This window comes from Marmota flaviventris, chromosome 5, assembly GCF_047511675.1.
Source record: "Marmota flaviventris isolate mMarFla1 chromosome 5, mMarFla1.hap1, whole genome shotgun sequence".
NCBI lineage: Eukaryota > Metazoa > Chordata > Mammalia > Rodentia > Sciuridae > Marmota > Marmota flaviventris.
The window spans coordinates 94,965,403-94,982,515 of NC_092502.1; the positions used below are offsets into that span (position 1 = coordinate 94,965,403).

General features: G+C 34.7%; 1 protein-coding gene across 4 annotated transcripts in view; it reads left to right on the top strand.

The window, feature by feature from the left end:
* Positions 1-674: 674 nt before the first annotated feature.
* The window catches only part of Tmem161b (transmembrane protein 161B), a 64,252-nt gene continuing 47,813 nt past the window's right edge, over positions 675-17,113 (top strand). For 3 of the 4 annotated variants that reach the window (XM_027927604.2, XM_071612435.1, XM_071612433.1), the window contains exon 1: positions 675-776. In XM_027927604.2, the coding sequence (XP_027783405.1) occupies positions 774-776 (3 nt within the window). In that variant the 5' untranslated portion in view covers positions 675-773. Of the gene's footprint in view, positions 777-2,840; positions 2,860-17,113 lie in introns of those variants that run through there. The other variant, XM_071612432.1, reaches the window with a different exon arrangement.

Consider the following 17,113-nt stretch of genomic DNA (forward strand, 5'->3'; position numbering starts at 1 on the left):
TAGCCAAAAAGAAAACGTCCATATCGGAATATATTCTCTTCCTGGTTACTCTGTTCTTCGTAGATGTCCTCTGGCTCCAGCTGGTGTCTGAATAATGAAGAAACTTCTCACGGTCAGATTCCATTGACCTGAGGGAGTAGAGCTGGACACACTAAGACAGGAAATGAAAACCACAGAAGGACAACAGGTCTACCGAGAAGGCGAGACTCCCCAAAGGGACGAAATCAGAAAAGCGAAAGGGTACAATGAGACAGGGCACTGGCTAAAAGCCGAGGCAATTACGGCGTTGTATCAGGAAGAACAAGACCCAATATGGTCTTTATCCTCACTAAATCCGCTGGGTAAAGGGGTCGACTCTCACCCGAGCCACCTACTTGTGCTTCCGTCACCTCCCAGAGGGAGAATGCGCTCCTTCCGAAACCACCCAACCTACCTCAGAATCGTCTTAGGCGCGGCAAGGGCGCTCCGCCCGCCCACCTACCTGTGCTGCGCCTGCGCCTTTCCCGCACCTCTCAAGGTCAGCACCACCCCCAGCCCCTAACCTAGCACCGCGGAAGTTGCTTTAGAGGACGTCCTACGTATTTTCACCTCTGCGTAGCGTGGGGTTGCCGGCGTTCAGGAGGAGGAGGAGGAACTTCCTGTCCCGCGCAGGCAAACTTCCGGCAGAGCCGGAAGACCTTCTTCCTCGCGGTTTCTAGAGGTTCCCCTCTGCAACACCGGTAGGGGAGATCGGCGGCTCCGGGGTGTCTGGTCCACTACCCGTCCTTGGCGCCATGGTGAGTTCTTCTATGAAGGCAGGAGTAACAACTGTGGGAGAGAAATGGCCAGGAAGTCTCCTGTGAGGGGAGGCGGTTGAGTGCCTTGCTTAGAATGGAACTGGCTGGAGCACCCGGTGAACCTCTGTGCAGGACCCACTACCCGCCCCAAGTGTCAGAGCTCCTGAGGAATCAGCATCCGTCCTGACCAGCCGCGAGACTAGGAGGGCGGAGGGTGGGAGTGGATCTGGCAGGAAGTACCGAGTGGGTAGCCTGCCTCTTCGTGGCCCATCACTGTGTATGGCCCGTGGCGCCAAGTGTACCCAGAGTTGACCTTGCCCAGCTCATCACCTCCTCCCCGCCTTCTTTTTCAGCCGCAGGACAGAGACTGAGAATTAGAAATACCTTTAGTGTCTCCAAGTGAACACGAAATCAGGATATCTTTCAAACTCAGCCATTTCAGAATTGGAAAGGATGTGAAATTTAAAAATCCCGATTAGTAAGAACAGATTTTATTCGAAAGAAAAAATCACAAAGGTATGGAGGAAAGATCTATCATAGTAGAGAGAATGCCCTGATCATGGGATCAGCAAGGGTCTCAAAGGTTAGACAAAGAAGGTTCTCTTTTATGGGGAAGGGTAATAACGCTAGAAAGAACCACATATGGAGAAATAAGATAAAAGACTTGTGTTATGATGGATACTAACCAGAGAATGTTTTTCTCTGAGGCAGCCTATTTTGAGGAGCTGTTAACAGTGGTTTGTATGCTGTTTCAGAATGAGTGCAAGCCAATGTCCAGGGACTTCTAGGAAGAGACTCTTAATCAAAGTCTGATTAATAAGCACTTGTTTTCCATTGATTGGTTGTGACAAGCAGTTCAGGACGTCATTTATGAAACAGACAGGGAATTTGGAGGGTCTAGATCCTGGCTTTGTCATAGGTAAATTCGCAGGAGCTGGGTGGAAGACTAGACTGTGAACCTTATTTAAGTTCTATGGGGAATGGTGATTCTGTTGCAGTAAGTCATTTTCTAGAACACAAAACGATGGTTTTTATTTTTATTTTTTAAATCTTTGTTGTTTCCAAGATTACAGAGCTCTAGCATAGTTCAAAACTGTCAAGTTACTTCATGGTGTGAAAGCTTTTAAACCCTCATCTGTAGGGCTTATGTCTTGGAATTTGGCTGTAGTCAACCATGATTTTTTTCAGGGCCAAATATTGTCAAGTTTCATTTTGGTTATTGTGTGATGATTAACTTTTTAATGGCTTAGAAAATGAAATGAATATAAAACAAAGATCTTCAAAATAATATAGTTCCTATGCACTCTACCAAATGACATATATCACTTTAAGCATTATGTTTATGTATTTTATTTTTTTAATGTTTATTTTTTAGTTATAGCTGGACACAATACCTTTATTTTATTTATTGATTTTTATGTGGTGCTGAGGATCGAATCGAGAGCCTCACATGTTGGAGGCCATCACTCTACTGCTGAGCCACAACCCCAGCCCTCTGTTTATGTATTTTTAACCTCAGTGAATAGTATGGTTTGTGTGTCTTAAGAGAGGTTTTTCTTTTTTCTTCTTCGCATCAATTAAATTAGACAAAGAGAGGGAACTGGTAGGAACCAAATCTTGATCAACCATTCTATCCTCTTGAATATTACAGACAAATATGGGGTTCAGAAATAGGAAATTATTTACTTGAGGTAGTAGTCTGAACTCAAACTCTGATCTCAGTTTCTTAAATTTAAGATCAACTTTTTACTTCTTGGTCTAAAAAGTTGAAGATGGTGTAATTTAAAATCCTTAAATTCGTCATAGTCACAAAGAAGCTGAATATGAACTTGTTTCTTGTGTTCTGGAATAGTAGCAATAGAACCTTTCTCCTGCCAATTCAAAAGAGGTAATTATATCTTAAATGTATTCTTATGCTTATTCTCAGAATGTTTGAGACTGGGGATCAAATATTTGGCTGTGTTCATTCTGGCATTGCTTATACTTCAGAGCTAATTACTTGACTCTATCTTTCCTAGATATGAAATTGATAATGTCGGTATATGCAAGTGTAGTCAGAGCCTGGAATTCTTCAAAACAAAAGGTTTGACCACTTAATAAAGTGAACATATTGAATTTATTTAGGATTCAGCTTAGTTGAAGTGACAACAATTTTTACATTGTTTAGGCCTAACGATGTAATAAAAAGGACACACTAGACATGAACTCAGGAGATCCAGATTCTGCCCATTATTATGTGAATTTGGTAAAATCACTCAACTTTGATAAGGATTCCAAATTTCTCCTAGATAAAAGAAGTAAAAATTGATGGGGATTAAAGCACCATCTAACACTATTTTTGCTGTGCTAGAGATTGAACTCAGGGCTTTGCACACAATAGTTGAGTGTTCTATCACTGAATTAAATCCAGATCTTTTTTATTTTTTCCAATTTTTTAGTTGTAGATAGACAGAATCCATTATTTATTTATTTTTATGCAATGCTGAGGATCAGCGCTAGTGCCTTGCATGTTTTAGGCAAGCACTCTGCCACTGAGCTACAGCCACAGCCTTCTCCCAAGCTTTTTTAATTTCATATTTTGAGACAAGGTCTCCCTAAGTTTCCCAGGGTAGCCTTGAACTTGTGACGCTCCTCACAGTAACTGGGATTATAGGACCATGCCTTTGTGCCTAGCCTAATTCTTACATTCATGATTGTGGGGCTTCACTTTGAACTTTTTTTTTTTTTTTAGAATAGAAGCATATTTCAAATTAAATGAAGTTTAGTCTTGGTTTCTACTGTTTTTTTCCTTGCCCTTTTGTTTTCTTTAGTTTGATTCCTTTTGTCATTTCTCTTTTTATTTTTTACATATCATGTAGGTAATATTTGGAAATTTTTTGTTAGGTTTGGCTAAGTACTTCAGTGTTGTCTTAAATACTACTCCAGAATGTAAAGAAACTCTTGGGACATTTTTATTTTATAATTTAATCAATTATAAATTCATTCTGCTCTCTGATACAGTTGCAGAACAAAACTCCATAGATGCCTGTGCATATAATAAAGTCCTCATATTCTGAGCAAATAGCAATAGGATTTTAATCTAGACTAAAAATACTGAACTCACTCTTAGTTTTTATGCTTTCAAATTGTGAAAATACTCTAGAAAATTTATTAAAGGAATAAAACCATTTGTTGTATTCTTTTAGAAGATTACAGATCACTTTTTAATAAAAAATCATCATTCATCATAATCTGTCTGAGAATATTAGGTAGATTAGAGCTAGCTCCTGGAATTGTAGGTATTTCAGCTCATTTTATCTATGTAGCATCCTGTAATAACTGCCGGAATTAAGCAATGATCTATTTATGGAAAAACAAGTAGTAATCTTCTGCCATAGTTAATCAGAATTAATGAGAAAGTTTTCCTTCAGAGAGAAGGTAAGGAGGAGTATTGGGAAGTGATAAGGTAGTAAACGTTATAAGAGAACTACACATAATTTCAAACAGTACAGAAGAAATAAATTAATTCTAATTTGGGGAGGTCATGTAGTAGGTAACTTCTACTGAGTTTTGTAGAGTGGATTAAGATTCTAACTTTTTAAAAATATATATTTTTAGTTGTAAATGGACACAATACCTTTATTTTATTTATTTTGTATGTGGTGCTGAGGATTGAACCCAGTGCCTCACACATGTTAGGCAAGAGCTCTACCACTGAGCTACAACCCCAGTCCCAAGAGTCTAACTGTTCAACACAAGTTTACATCATGAATTACTCATGATATTTGATAAAAATGCTTGCTGGGGCCCCATTATTGTGGGGCGAAGTTTCAGAATCTTTAAGTCTGAAGCTAGCAGTCCTTAGACCATCCTTACAAGAAAATATAGACATAAGAAACATTGAGAAATTAGAGGTGTTTTTTGTAGCTGAGTGATAGTCAGATGTGAAGTTTGAAGAATGGGTGCTGTGCAGACTTTAGCATTTGCCATAATAGTGGCAGAGATTTGGTTTTCTTATCAGACCTCTGCCTTTGACTTCTCTCTGCTACTTTCCTAAAGAGGTTTAGGTAACAGAATATTAGAGACTGTTCCTTAGTATTTGATTGATTGAAGGTTGGTTCTTTTTTGAAAAATTTAAATTTGTTCTTTTTAATTGTACCTGACAGTAGAATGTATTTTGATATATGTACATGGAGTATAATTTCCCATTCTTGTGGTTGTATACAATGTGGAGTTACACTGGTCATGTATGTATATATGAACATAGGAAAATTACGTCCGATTCATTCTACCGTCTTTCCTATTCCCATTCCTTCCCCCTTCCCTTCATTCCTGTTTGGCTAATCCCATTCCTTCCCTCTTCCCTTCATTCCTGTTTGGCTAATCCAATGAACTTAGGTGCTCTAAACATTGTTGTAGCTACATCACTATAGTATGCTAATTTTAAGACCTTTGGGTATAGGCTGAGGAGTGGGATAACTGGATCAAATGGTGGTTCCATTCCAAGTTTTTTAGGGAATTTCCATACTACTTTCCAGAGTGGTTGCACTGGAGTGTATGAGTGTACCTTTCCCCCCCTACAACCTTGCCAGCATTTATTGTTACTTGTATTCTTTTTTTTTAAGTTTAAGTGAATATTTATCTCAAGATATGGAAGGATTTCTAAAAATCAGTAGTATGAAGGAAATCACAAAGTGATGATTCATAGACTTATACACTGACCACAGATTTATATACCTTGTATTCTTAATAATTGCCATTCTGACTAGAGTGAGATGAAATCTCAATGTAGTTTTAATTTGCATTTCTCTAATTGCTAGTGATGTTGAATATTTTTCATGTGTTTATTGACCAGTTGTGTTTCTTCTTCGGTGAAGTGTCTGTTCAGTTCCTTTGCCCATTTATTAATTGGGTTATTTGTTTTTGTGGTGTTACGTTTTTTGGGTTCTTTATATACCCTGGAGATTAATGCTCTGAGGTGCAGGTGGCAAAGATTTTCTCATTTTGGGAAACGGTCTGTATCTGATGTTTTTTGTAAATATTTACTTCTGGTTTGTGTGTTGTTTTCTCATTTTCTTGATATTATCTTTCAAAGAGTAGAAATTTTACTTGTAATAAGTCTAGCATATCAACTATTTCTTGAGAGCATGCCTTTGGTGTTATATATAAAAAGTCAGTGCCATATCAAAGATCATCTAAGTTTTCTCATATGTAGCCTTTTATGACATAGTTTTATCTTTTATGTTTAAGTCTATGATCCATTTGATTCTGTTTTTGTGAAGAGTGTAAAGTCTATGTCAGGATTCATTTTTTTTTTTTTTTTTTTTGCATACGAATGTCCAATTCTAGCACCATTTGTTGAAAAAATATCTTTTAAAAATTTTCTGAATTTTTTGTTGTTGATGGACCTTTATTTTATTTATTTATATGTAGTGCTGAGAATCAAACTCAGTGCCTCACACATGCTAGGCAAGTGCTATACCACTGAGCCACAACCCCAGCCCCAAAAGACCATCTTTTATTCATTGAATTTCCTTTGCTCCTTTGCCAAAGACAGAGTAACTATATTTATGTGGGTCTATTTATGGACTCTGGATACTGTTTTATTGAACTATTTTTTTTTCTTTCACCAATACTCTACTGTCTTGATTACTTAAAATTAGTTACTGTCAGTTGTGTAATTTTGTTCTTCAATATTGTATTATCTATTATGGGTCTTTTGCCTTTCCTTATTTTATTTTGTTTTATCTTCATTTCTTTGTGATAGGAGCTTTTTGCTTAACAGAGGGTATTGCACAGAACAAATACTAAACACATGTACGTGAGATTCTTGACATGCAGAGATAACGTTGAGGTGTGGAATGGCTGGAGCTAGCAAAGGAGGCAGCTGGTTCAGGGCAGCTGAATTTTTGTGGCTTCTCCACTGCCTAGCTAGCTTCCATTCTGTGGAATCACTTTTCAGGGAGGCACTCAAACATGCTATAATGCTGAGGACCCTCACATCTGTATGACCTGCCTAACTGGGCAGGGCCCTGGCCTTTCTCCCACATCAGGGTGGTCACACTGTAATGTTGAACAAATCTATGCCCACTCATATTGGGCTGTCTCTCTAGGGAGCCTGTGGACAACCTGGTAGGGCCTTATTTAAGACATGCTTTCTCCCCAGGGGGTACTCCAATGGTGGGCCATGATCACATCATCAGCTCTTTGGTGATGCTACGTGAGGGGAGTTTTATTTGAGCTATATGCCCTCTATACATATACCAGAGGACCTGGCCCTCTTTCCTGAATAACATTCAGCTTTTGGCTAATTGAAAAACTCATATCTTTCCTTTATTCTAAAACCTTCCATATGTCCCCTTTGCTTGCTAAGTTAATCCAGATTTCTCACCCAGGCAGTTAAAGCAACCTATGACCCAAATTTTATCTATCCGTGGAACGGACTTTTACCTCTCCTTATAAACTTTGGAATCAGGTTGTTTTTTTTTAATTCACAAAATAACTTCCCACAATGTATAACCACAAGAATGAGATCCTAATTAGAATAAGTTATACTCCACATATGTATAATATGACAAAATATACTCTACTGTCGTGTATACCTAAAAATAAAAAAATAAAAAGACACTGGAAAACAAGATAATGTACCAGGATTTGGATTGAGATTGCATTGAATATGTAGATCAAGTTGAGAAGGACTGACATCTTGACAATATTGTGTCTTCCTATTTTTTTAAATTTATTTTTTTAGTCATACATGACAGTAGAATGCATTTTGATATATAATACATACATGGAATGTACATACATCAATCATATTGTCTATTCTATTCTGCTGCCCTTCCTATCCTCCCTACTCCGTCTTCCTATTCTTGAACATGGAATAGCTCTCCTTTTTTTTTTTTTTAGTTCTTTAATTTTGGTCATTACTTCTGTGTCTATTTTGTTAGATTTATATCTAAGTATTTTTTTAATATGTTGATGTAAATAGCATGATTGATTGGTTGTTTTGGTACTAGGAATTGAACTGAAGGGCACTTGTCCACTGAACCACGTCCCCAGCCCCATTTTGTATTTTATTTAAAGATAGGGTCTGAGTTGCTTAGCACCTCACTTTTGCTGAGGCTGGCTTTGAACTTGGAATCCTTCTGCCTCAGTCTCTGGAGCCACTGGTATTACAGGTATGCACCGCCACCCTCAGAAAATAGTATGTTTTTAATTTAAGTTATTCTTTTTGCTGATGCATAGGAAAGTCACTGGACTTATATTAATTTGTGTCTTACAAGCCTGCTATAATCACTTATTAGATTCAGGATTTTTAGTCTTTTATATTATATTATTACAATTCTTAAAGAATACACCTCATTCACTGAAAATATCCTAATTTTATATCTATATGTTTTTTATTTATATGAAACAATCGTAATTCTATTTTATAGTAGATTAAATATCTTTTGCACTTTGGCTATAAACTTATGATTTAGTAAAGTGTGGAGCAGTTTTTTTTTTTTTTTAAATATACTTTATAGCTGTAGATGGACACAATACCTCTATTTTATTTTTCTATTTCTGTGTGGTGCTGAGGATTGAACCCAATGCCTCACACACGCTAAGGGAAGCGCTCTACCACTGAGCTACAACTCCAACCCCCTGAAGCAGTTTTAACTGTTGTTAAAACTGTTTGCTATTCTTATATTGAGACTCAAAAAGTTAATCTTAATATCTGATTGTAATTTTTAAAAATCTTTAATTAAGATATGAAAATCAATAGTTTTTATTTCTAAAAATAACCTTATGAAAAGTGAACACATTGCATCAAAAGTGCTTGAATTGGAATCAGGTGACCTTTATAGTTTGGCTCAAGATTGTATGATTCTGAGTATATAATTTGTGCATGTTGTTGGTGTGCATTTAGTTGAATGTACATTGTGGATTCAAAAGAATGAATATTTAATTTGTATAGAATTCAAGGATATCACAAAGAAGGATTGGTTGGACTAGTTCTTTAAGGGTAAGTAGAAGCACTACAGGCAAGTAAAAACCCACTTGAATCGAATGTATGAAAAATGATATGTCAAGAGTTTTGTAATGTTTTGAATAACCAATAAAAAAAAATTCACTTTTCCTAAATTTTCAAGGAAAATTGAATTTTCCTTGAAATTTACTTTTCCTCAATAATAATAGCTACATTTATTTAGCAGTTACTATTTATCATATATTGTTTTAACTCATTTAAATCCTTATGAAGTCGTTAAGTCCTGTTTTTTGTTTTTAACCTAAGTAGTTAAACCTTTGTTTTTTGTTTTTGGATGTAGAAATGGACGCCCAGCAAGATTAGAGTCACTTGTCCAAAATCACACAGTTAGTGGCATTGGATTTTGTCTTCTTGCCTACTTCTTGGCCACTGTGTGGTCTGGCCAGCCTGATTATTGTTTAGCTTTGATAAGTTTCATACTTAAAAGGTTGCATTTCAGAGTTCAGTACCTTATAAAAATATTGTTGGTATTAATAAGTCTTTCTTGAAGGAAATTGCCATGAACCAATAGTTGAAGTAAGAATGCTGGGTGATAAGTCAAGTCCACTCTGTTATATTAATTGAAATTCTTGATTTTCCTTTATAAATATTATCTTATATAATCCTTATAAGGAAGGGATTATTATTCATTGTCACTAGTAATGAAATGTTAGATTTGTGAGTGCCAGTGATTTAGTGTGTATTTAGTTAAAATATTGCATCATAGCTGGTTAAGATCTGTTTGGGATTTTAGAGATATATGCCATGTCTTGTCATTTTGTAGATAAGGAATGAATCAATGAATGCTAGAGCTTTCCTAATTACTGTGTAGCTAGTTAGTGACAGAACTACATTGATCTTAGTGTTTAATAATTCAGTGCATTTAAATATTCACAATGAATGCATTTACCTAACAGTTAATATTAAGAGTACACATTAAATTTTCTTGGCTATTTAAATTTTAGAGTTAAGATAAAATTTTTATTTAAAATGTGTTTAATGAAGCTTTATTAGTATACTAACCAAAGTTATAATATTTAGTTTGTTTAAAAGAAAGCATTTGTAAGTAGGTTGCATTAAGTTGATGAGATGATTATCTCAAAAAAGATAATCTTGTCCTTTGAGAGATGAAGAAAGCACAATATATTATCTTTTGCTCTTAACACAAGTGGTTTTCTTCAGGCTGAAGTTGAGTGTTTAACAGTCATACAGTCATAAATGTAATGAAAAATCGGGGGCATATTTATGCTTTATCCTTTTATTTTATCAAAAAGTAAATATTTATTCAACTTACATTGAAAACCTGCCACATTAGGTACTGTCCTGGGAGTGGGGATGGAATGTAAGAAATGAACTGAATACAGTTTTAGTAGGAAAAGGTGCCTTAAACTTGTGGTCACAGTTGAGTATAACAATGGCTAGTTTGGAGGTTTACTTATGATTTTTTAGTAGAAAAAAATTTTACTACAAAGTGGAAAGTCAAGTTTTTTTTTTTTTTTTTAAAGGGGAAGTGAACGTTGAAGACAAATAGAAATTGGTCTCAGCAAGATGATTTGTTTCATTTGGCTAATAGCTCCTTCAATTATAGACCTGTAGGGATATTTTCTACAATGTCAGAAAAATACTCTTACAAGCTAAGGAAGAGTGGCAGAATTTAGGATGCCTTCTACTGAACCTTTTGTTTGTTACTTACCAGTAGTATAATGAAACATTTGTGTGTCCTGGCTAGAGATGAAGTGACTTGTTAAAATCTTTTAAAGTATTTTATTCTTTCTTAATGTTTTAATGGCTGTGTTTTAGATGAGATACTGCATAATTTATTCACCCAAAGTAATTGTGGAAAATTATCTTTAAAAATAAGTGTATATTAATTTTAACAAATATGTTAAAATGGTTTATGAATTATATTTAATTAGAATGCTTTCTATCCTTGTAAAAAAGTATCTATCTTTGCATTGTATTTGTTAGTCTTCATTTGCCTTATCAACTTACATTGAGGAAAATGTTTTCTCTTATTTCTAAATTTAATCAAGTTTTGGTAAATGACTCTACATGATCATCTTCATCAGAAATTCTGGAGCTGCTGTTTTTGAATATAGTTATGTCAAATTCATGAATTCTGTTATATTGTAGGTGTAATCTTTAAGAAATTTTAAAAGAAATTTAAAACATTTAGGCATTTTATGGAGGATTGTGTTTTTTTGAACTAAGTTTTAAAATAAATACATTGAACTTTTTTTTTCCTGAGTTAGAAACCACAAAAAAATTATGCTTGTACTTTTTTCCTTCAAGAAAATGTAAAACCTTTTTTTCTATGAAACATTGCTGGCATATTAATTCTATAAATAATTGAAAAACCCATGTGCTTGAACTTAAATCCTAGTTGTTGAGGTTTTATGAGTAATTCTGTTTTTCTGTTTCTAAAATAGGTTAAACTATATGGAATTGATACTTCATATGTCAGGAAAGTTAATATCAGCATTTTCATGTGATCCAGTCAATAACTATATTAAATATCAATAGGTGATTTCCTTCTTATTTTTTTGTTGCTTTGCCAGTAAGGTATTTCTGTTTTCTGTTATTTCATAATTAGCACAGACTTTTTTTTTTCTTCCTTTTTCAGTCCTGTCTACTGTATCTGTAAGGACTTGAGCTATGTTATAGAGAAGGTCAGGTTAGCCCATATAATCATATTAGAAGTGGTCTATGGGAAAGACTTCTTGTATGTTCATGATTATTTTTATACTACTTTTACCACTATTGGCATTATACAGAAGGACTTCTTTTGATTAAATCTAAATAGTTCTTAATCCTATTAAATAATCTACTGCAGTTACGCTCTTAAAAAACCCACCTTGAGTCTGTTGATCATTCAGGTATATGCTCTTAGCAGACTGTTCATCTTATTTCTATGCCTCCTTTTTAGTCACATAGATAATATCGGTAATTGTTATTTTATGACATTTTTCTCTATCTTCAAATATGTTGTTATTCTTCAAGGTCATCTCTTGTTCTTTGTCCACTTGGGTGCTTTGTTTGACTCTTTTGATTAGTCATATAACTATCTTGGATTTTCCTATTTCCATGACCTTTACAAGGTCCTACCTAACTCCAGATTACTCATTTCTTATGTTGTGCCTGATCTACTGAATCATGCAGGCTTGTCGTTGCTTGGCAGTTATTCATTCAATTCCTATGTCCCCCACAAAAAAAAAAAAAAAAAAAAAAAATTCTCATGGCTTTCAGCTGCTCTCCCCTTTCTTTATAGCTCAACTCCCTGGCCCATTATGGTTATTAGGAGATGATCTGAGAACTCTGAAATGCTTTATGAGGTGTTTTGCAAAATAACTGTCTCTACTAGGAAATAAGATATCTGGAATCTTGACCTCTTTTTTTCTACCCTTGCCAAGTTTATATAACCATGAAGAGCTTAGTTTCAAATTTAATACCTCTCCGTAGATACTCGTGCTTCCATGTAGTGGGACCGACAAGGTCTCATAAATGGTTTTGGTCTGATCTCTTCATGATCCTAAGTGGTAGTATTGGTTCCTTCTGTTTTGCTTTACACACACACATATGTTCAGATCTATACGTGTGTGTGTGTGTGTGTGTGTGTGTCTGTGTACACACATATTTTAGCAACTGTCAGATTTTCCTCTTATTGCTTACTTTCACCAAGGAATAATTATGCCCATTATTTCTATTGTCTCTTTACATGATCACCTGAGTTTTATCCTTATCTACTGAAATTTTCCTTGCATAGATAATTACTATCCTCATTATCTTCATACCTATTTTCCTTAAAAAAAAATTAATTCTTTTTGATTTTGCACTTCTGCAGCTGTTCAGCTCATGTTTTTAATAGCGTTGCTTGGACTATTTTAGTGGATTTCTAATTAAGCTACTTAACTTTCTATTACTTTTACCCTTCCTTTATTTTTTGGCAGTGCTGAGGACTGAATGTAGGGCCTGTGTCTGCTAGGCATTCACTTGACCACTAAGCTACACTACCACCCAGCCCTTTTTCCCCCACCATAGTGGCAGAATTACCCTTCCAAAATTTATTTGATTTGGTTACTTCTAGAATAAGGTCCAGGAATTATTTCCCAGTACTTTCAGGAAAGTCTATTGTGTATGACTTATACCAGCCATGTAGAATGTTTCCTTATTTATGGATCATGACAGTTTTTCTCATTTTATACAGTTGGGTATATCTGCCTAAACTTTTTTCTTCCTATTCTGACAATGGGATATATTTTTTAACCAAGTCAGAATAGTTTAGATGTCATCTCTGAGTCAGTCTTTTCCAGACCTTCTGTGAAGATTTGATCACTGCCCTTAACCTGGAGTGTTCTCATAACACTGGGCACTGACCTCTACCATATCACTTAGCACATTGTAAGTGGCAGTAAGGGGTTGTTCACACTAAGAATCTGATAAAATCATCACATGATGAAAGAAATCAGTTATGTCCTTTTGCTTTGAACTTAGATGTGAATTGGTTCCAAGACCGGCTATAGATTACATGGTAGCCAAATCAACTGTATTTATATATTGAAAGACAAAGATTTTCCATTCAGGGAACACAGCCCAGTAAAGGGATGGGAATCACAGGGTGAGCCTAAAGAATTGGAAACATTAAAAAATTAACTTTAAAATTTTTAAAATGCAGTGATTTTTATTTAGATATCTGAAGAGCCAGTCTAGAAAAAGTTGAAATAGCAGAATTGAACATATTTATCCAAAGCTTTCTGACATTTGGAATATTTTGCATTCTAGAGAGGTATTCTATGTACAGTGTTTTTCATCATACTTCAGCACTAACTAAATGAAATATCCTTCAGTGGTATTTGATGCTTTCTGTTGTAAATCTACTCACCAGACAGCTTGGTTGGCTCCAGTATGTTATTAAGACACTAATTGAATAGAAAAATTAACTCAACTTGAATATCTGAACTACTAGTCTATATATTTTACTGTAAATTAATTGATAACTCTTTTAGAAATCTTGAGTATTTCTGGTTGCTCCCATACTGATTGGTCATCCTTAGCATGCCAACACAAGTATGTTTTCTGTATGTGCTCAAGCTGAGGATACAAGCCAGATCCCCTTAGAAAGCCTGAGTTTTGTCAGTCCTCTTTCTTGAGTTTTGTTTAGGCTACAACTTTCCTATCAGTTGCTCTAGAGTTCTACCAATCTTTTGAAGTAGACTTTGTCTTTGTTCATTTCTCCTAGTTTCAACCACTTTTATCTTGATCTTAAGTATTCTTATTGAATCAATCAATATATTGTTATGTCTAATTTCTTTATATGTTACTGGCATTATTTCATCCCCTTACCCTGCCTATTTAGAAGACTTCCAAAGTGATGAGACATGTAAGCTAAATACCTCTTTTTGGTTTTAAAGATTTTCAGTGATCTAAAATTTTGTCTTCATCTTATTTCTCACAGTTACTTGCCATTTTGTTAAGCTAGGCTTTTTGTTGTGTATGCTATTTTATGTTCACATTTATCTTTTATCTGAAATTTCCTTCATTTTACTTTTCTGTGATTTCAGTTTCCATCTTAAATCTCATCAAATAAATGAAACTGTTATACCCAATTGTTAAATTTCTGTAACACTTCTTGTATGGAATTTGGTGCTTCAATATTGTCTTGATATATTTGTTGTTAACTAATGTTACTCATGGATTTTAAATTTTATTAAGACAGATTTTTTTTTTTTTTTTAACAGTAATGCCATGCATCCATTCAACACACATGTGCCCTAATTACTGTGTGTTCTGAACTCGAAATGATATTCTTCCAGGTGTTTGGGATAATACAGTCAGTGAAAACCAAAAATTTTTTGTGCCAGCTCCCTGATAACAGCCAGCAAGATACTAGGTTCATATTAGGTAGATGGCATATTTCTAAATTTTAATTTTCATTGTTTTTCTATTTATACATGCAAGTTCTATGGTGGTATAGTTTGAATTTACAGTGATTATTAATATTATTTGAGATATTAAATAAGTTATCACTATGTGAAGGTATGTATAGTTCTTACATATAGTTTTACCACCAAAGTAAGCGAGACTGCACCTCTATTTCTTATCTTTAGTTCAGGTCCTCCTCTTATTCTTGGACAGTTGTCCTAGTACTGCTACTGGACTCTCACTCATTCATTCTTGACTTGGGAATCCACAACTATTTTTCTTAACTTTCCATCAGATCATATTGCTTTTCATGGGATTCCTCTTGCCTTCAGGTTAAATTCTAAGCCTGATAGTTTTTGCCCTTCAGTATCTGGTTTTTGTCCTAACATATTTCTATGTGAAGCTGATAGTAGTAATTATTCACTAAACTGAGAATGCTGTCTTGACTCATACTTTACCTTCCAAACAAAAAAACCTTTCACATTTTTTTGCCCTCAATAATTTTTACCTTTTTGCTGTGTTCTCACAAACTTCCTATCTTCTCATAACTTGGCTATATAATATTCTATGTACTATCCCAGTGGACTGGCTACTCATTGATGGCAAGGACCATGCACTTTCTCCATGTTGCTAGTGATCTATGGCCCATGCATGTAGTTTGTTCCTCAGTGGTGATCATTAAATGAACTAGATTAGACTTTAGTGGGAAAAGCATTAAGCTGGACATTAAGTGTTTGGGTTCCAGATTACCCTAACTGGGTAGTTTTATGGTCTTGGTTGTTTGAATCCCCTTTACCTCGTTTGTAAATTGTTCAGGGATTATTTGTTTAAATATTTAAAGTATGCACTCTTAAGATTTATGTGAACCTAGATTGAAATGACAAAGTTTACATCTTCTTTTGTAGTAAAAATTATTTGAGCATGTCTAAGAAGTCTGTCTAAACATATCTAGCTGTCACTAAAACATGTGAAAAATCAAGAAAACAAAAAATAGGTAGGACATTAGATAACATTCTCTTTCTTTTATCTCCCTTCCAACTTATTCAGAGAGATGATAATTGAAACCATTTGGGTTGGTCTGAGTCCCAAATTTACATGCAGATATGCTTTCTAATGGTAAACAATGCTTTGTTTCAATCTGTTTGTCAACAGGAGAGCTAGTTTAATGAAACATAGCAAAATGTCAACTCCACTGAGGTTGACACATTCAAAGCGTGAAATTTAAAATTGCACCATTTATATTTAAGTTTTGAGGTTTTATTTTAAGTTTTGACAAACCAGGAAAAAACTGTTATTTGGTATATTTCATTTCTTGGAGAAATATTTAATTTTTATTGGGAAGAATTTTTTTAAACTTACTCAGAAACTATTACTGACAAAAATTGAAATGATCATTCTTCTAGACACTAAGGACAAATAACTTTCTTGCTCTTCATGACCTCAGGTTAATAGATGTGGAAAGGTTGAAACCTAAGTTACCCCAGTGTTTCACCCTTCTTGGGTCCTTATGGGCTATTTCATAAATGACTTTTCCCAGTCCCAGTTATCAAGAGTCAGAACCTAGGGGCAATGAGTCCAGACAGAAACCATCTCTTTAGTCAAGTTATTGTTTTCAAGCCTTAATAAAACCATTAAGGCTACTTGAGTCAATGACCCATATGGTTGTGTGCTTTGAGACTTCAAATTTGATGGACTTTGTAGCTTCACTGAATCTCAGTTTAGCAATTTTCTATTATTAAATTTATGTTTCAAGTTTATGGTAAAATTGACTTAAGCATTTTCCTTTATTTAAAAGTAACAAAAATACTCAGGAAATTTGATCTTTAAACATTTCAGATTCTGCTTTTTTATAAACTCAAATGTATATACATGGCAAAGGCAACCTTGGGCAGTTAAGACAGGTCATTAGAATTCTATTTGAATTTTAAATGGCCTTTTAACTAATTAGAGACTGTACTTTAGTATGTTAATCCTTGATGTGTATACTGTGTGGATTTCATGTTAATGTCTTAAATGTTGATTTAGGTTCAATATTAATAATATATTGGCCACTGTGGTGGTGCGTGCCTATAATCCCAACTACTTATGAGGCTGAGGCAGGAGGATTGCAAGTTTGAGGCAAGCCTGAGCAACATAACGATATGTAGAAGATTGGAATATTTCTATTATATAATAATATATTTATTTATTAGCATAGTACACAGGTGAAGTTTTGGTAAGTTACTTTCAGCTTCACTTAAAAAGAGTTACTTTCAACCCTTTTTTTAAGTTTCACTTAAAAAAGTTACTTTCAGCTTCACTTAAAGAGCTTCACTTAAAAATGGCATATAAAATAAAGCAACAGAGCAAGGTTGCATTTTGGCATTGCATACTTTTTAGTTACATGTTAATTACAACACTGAAAATGTACCAGCTATACTGTGGT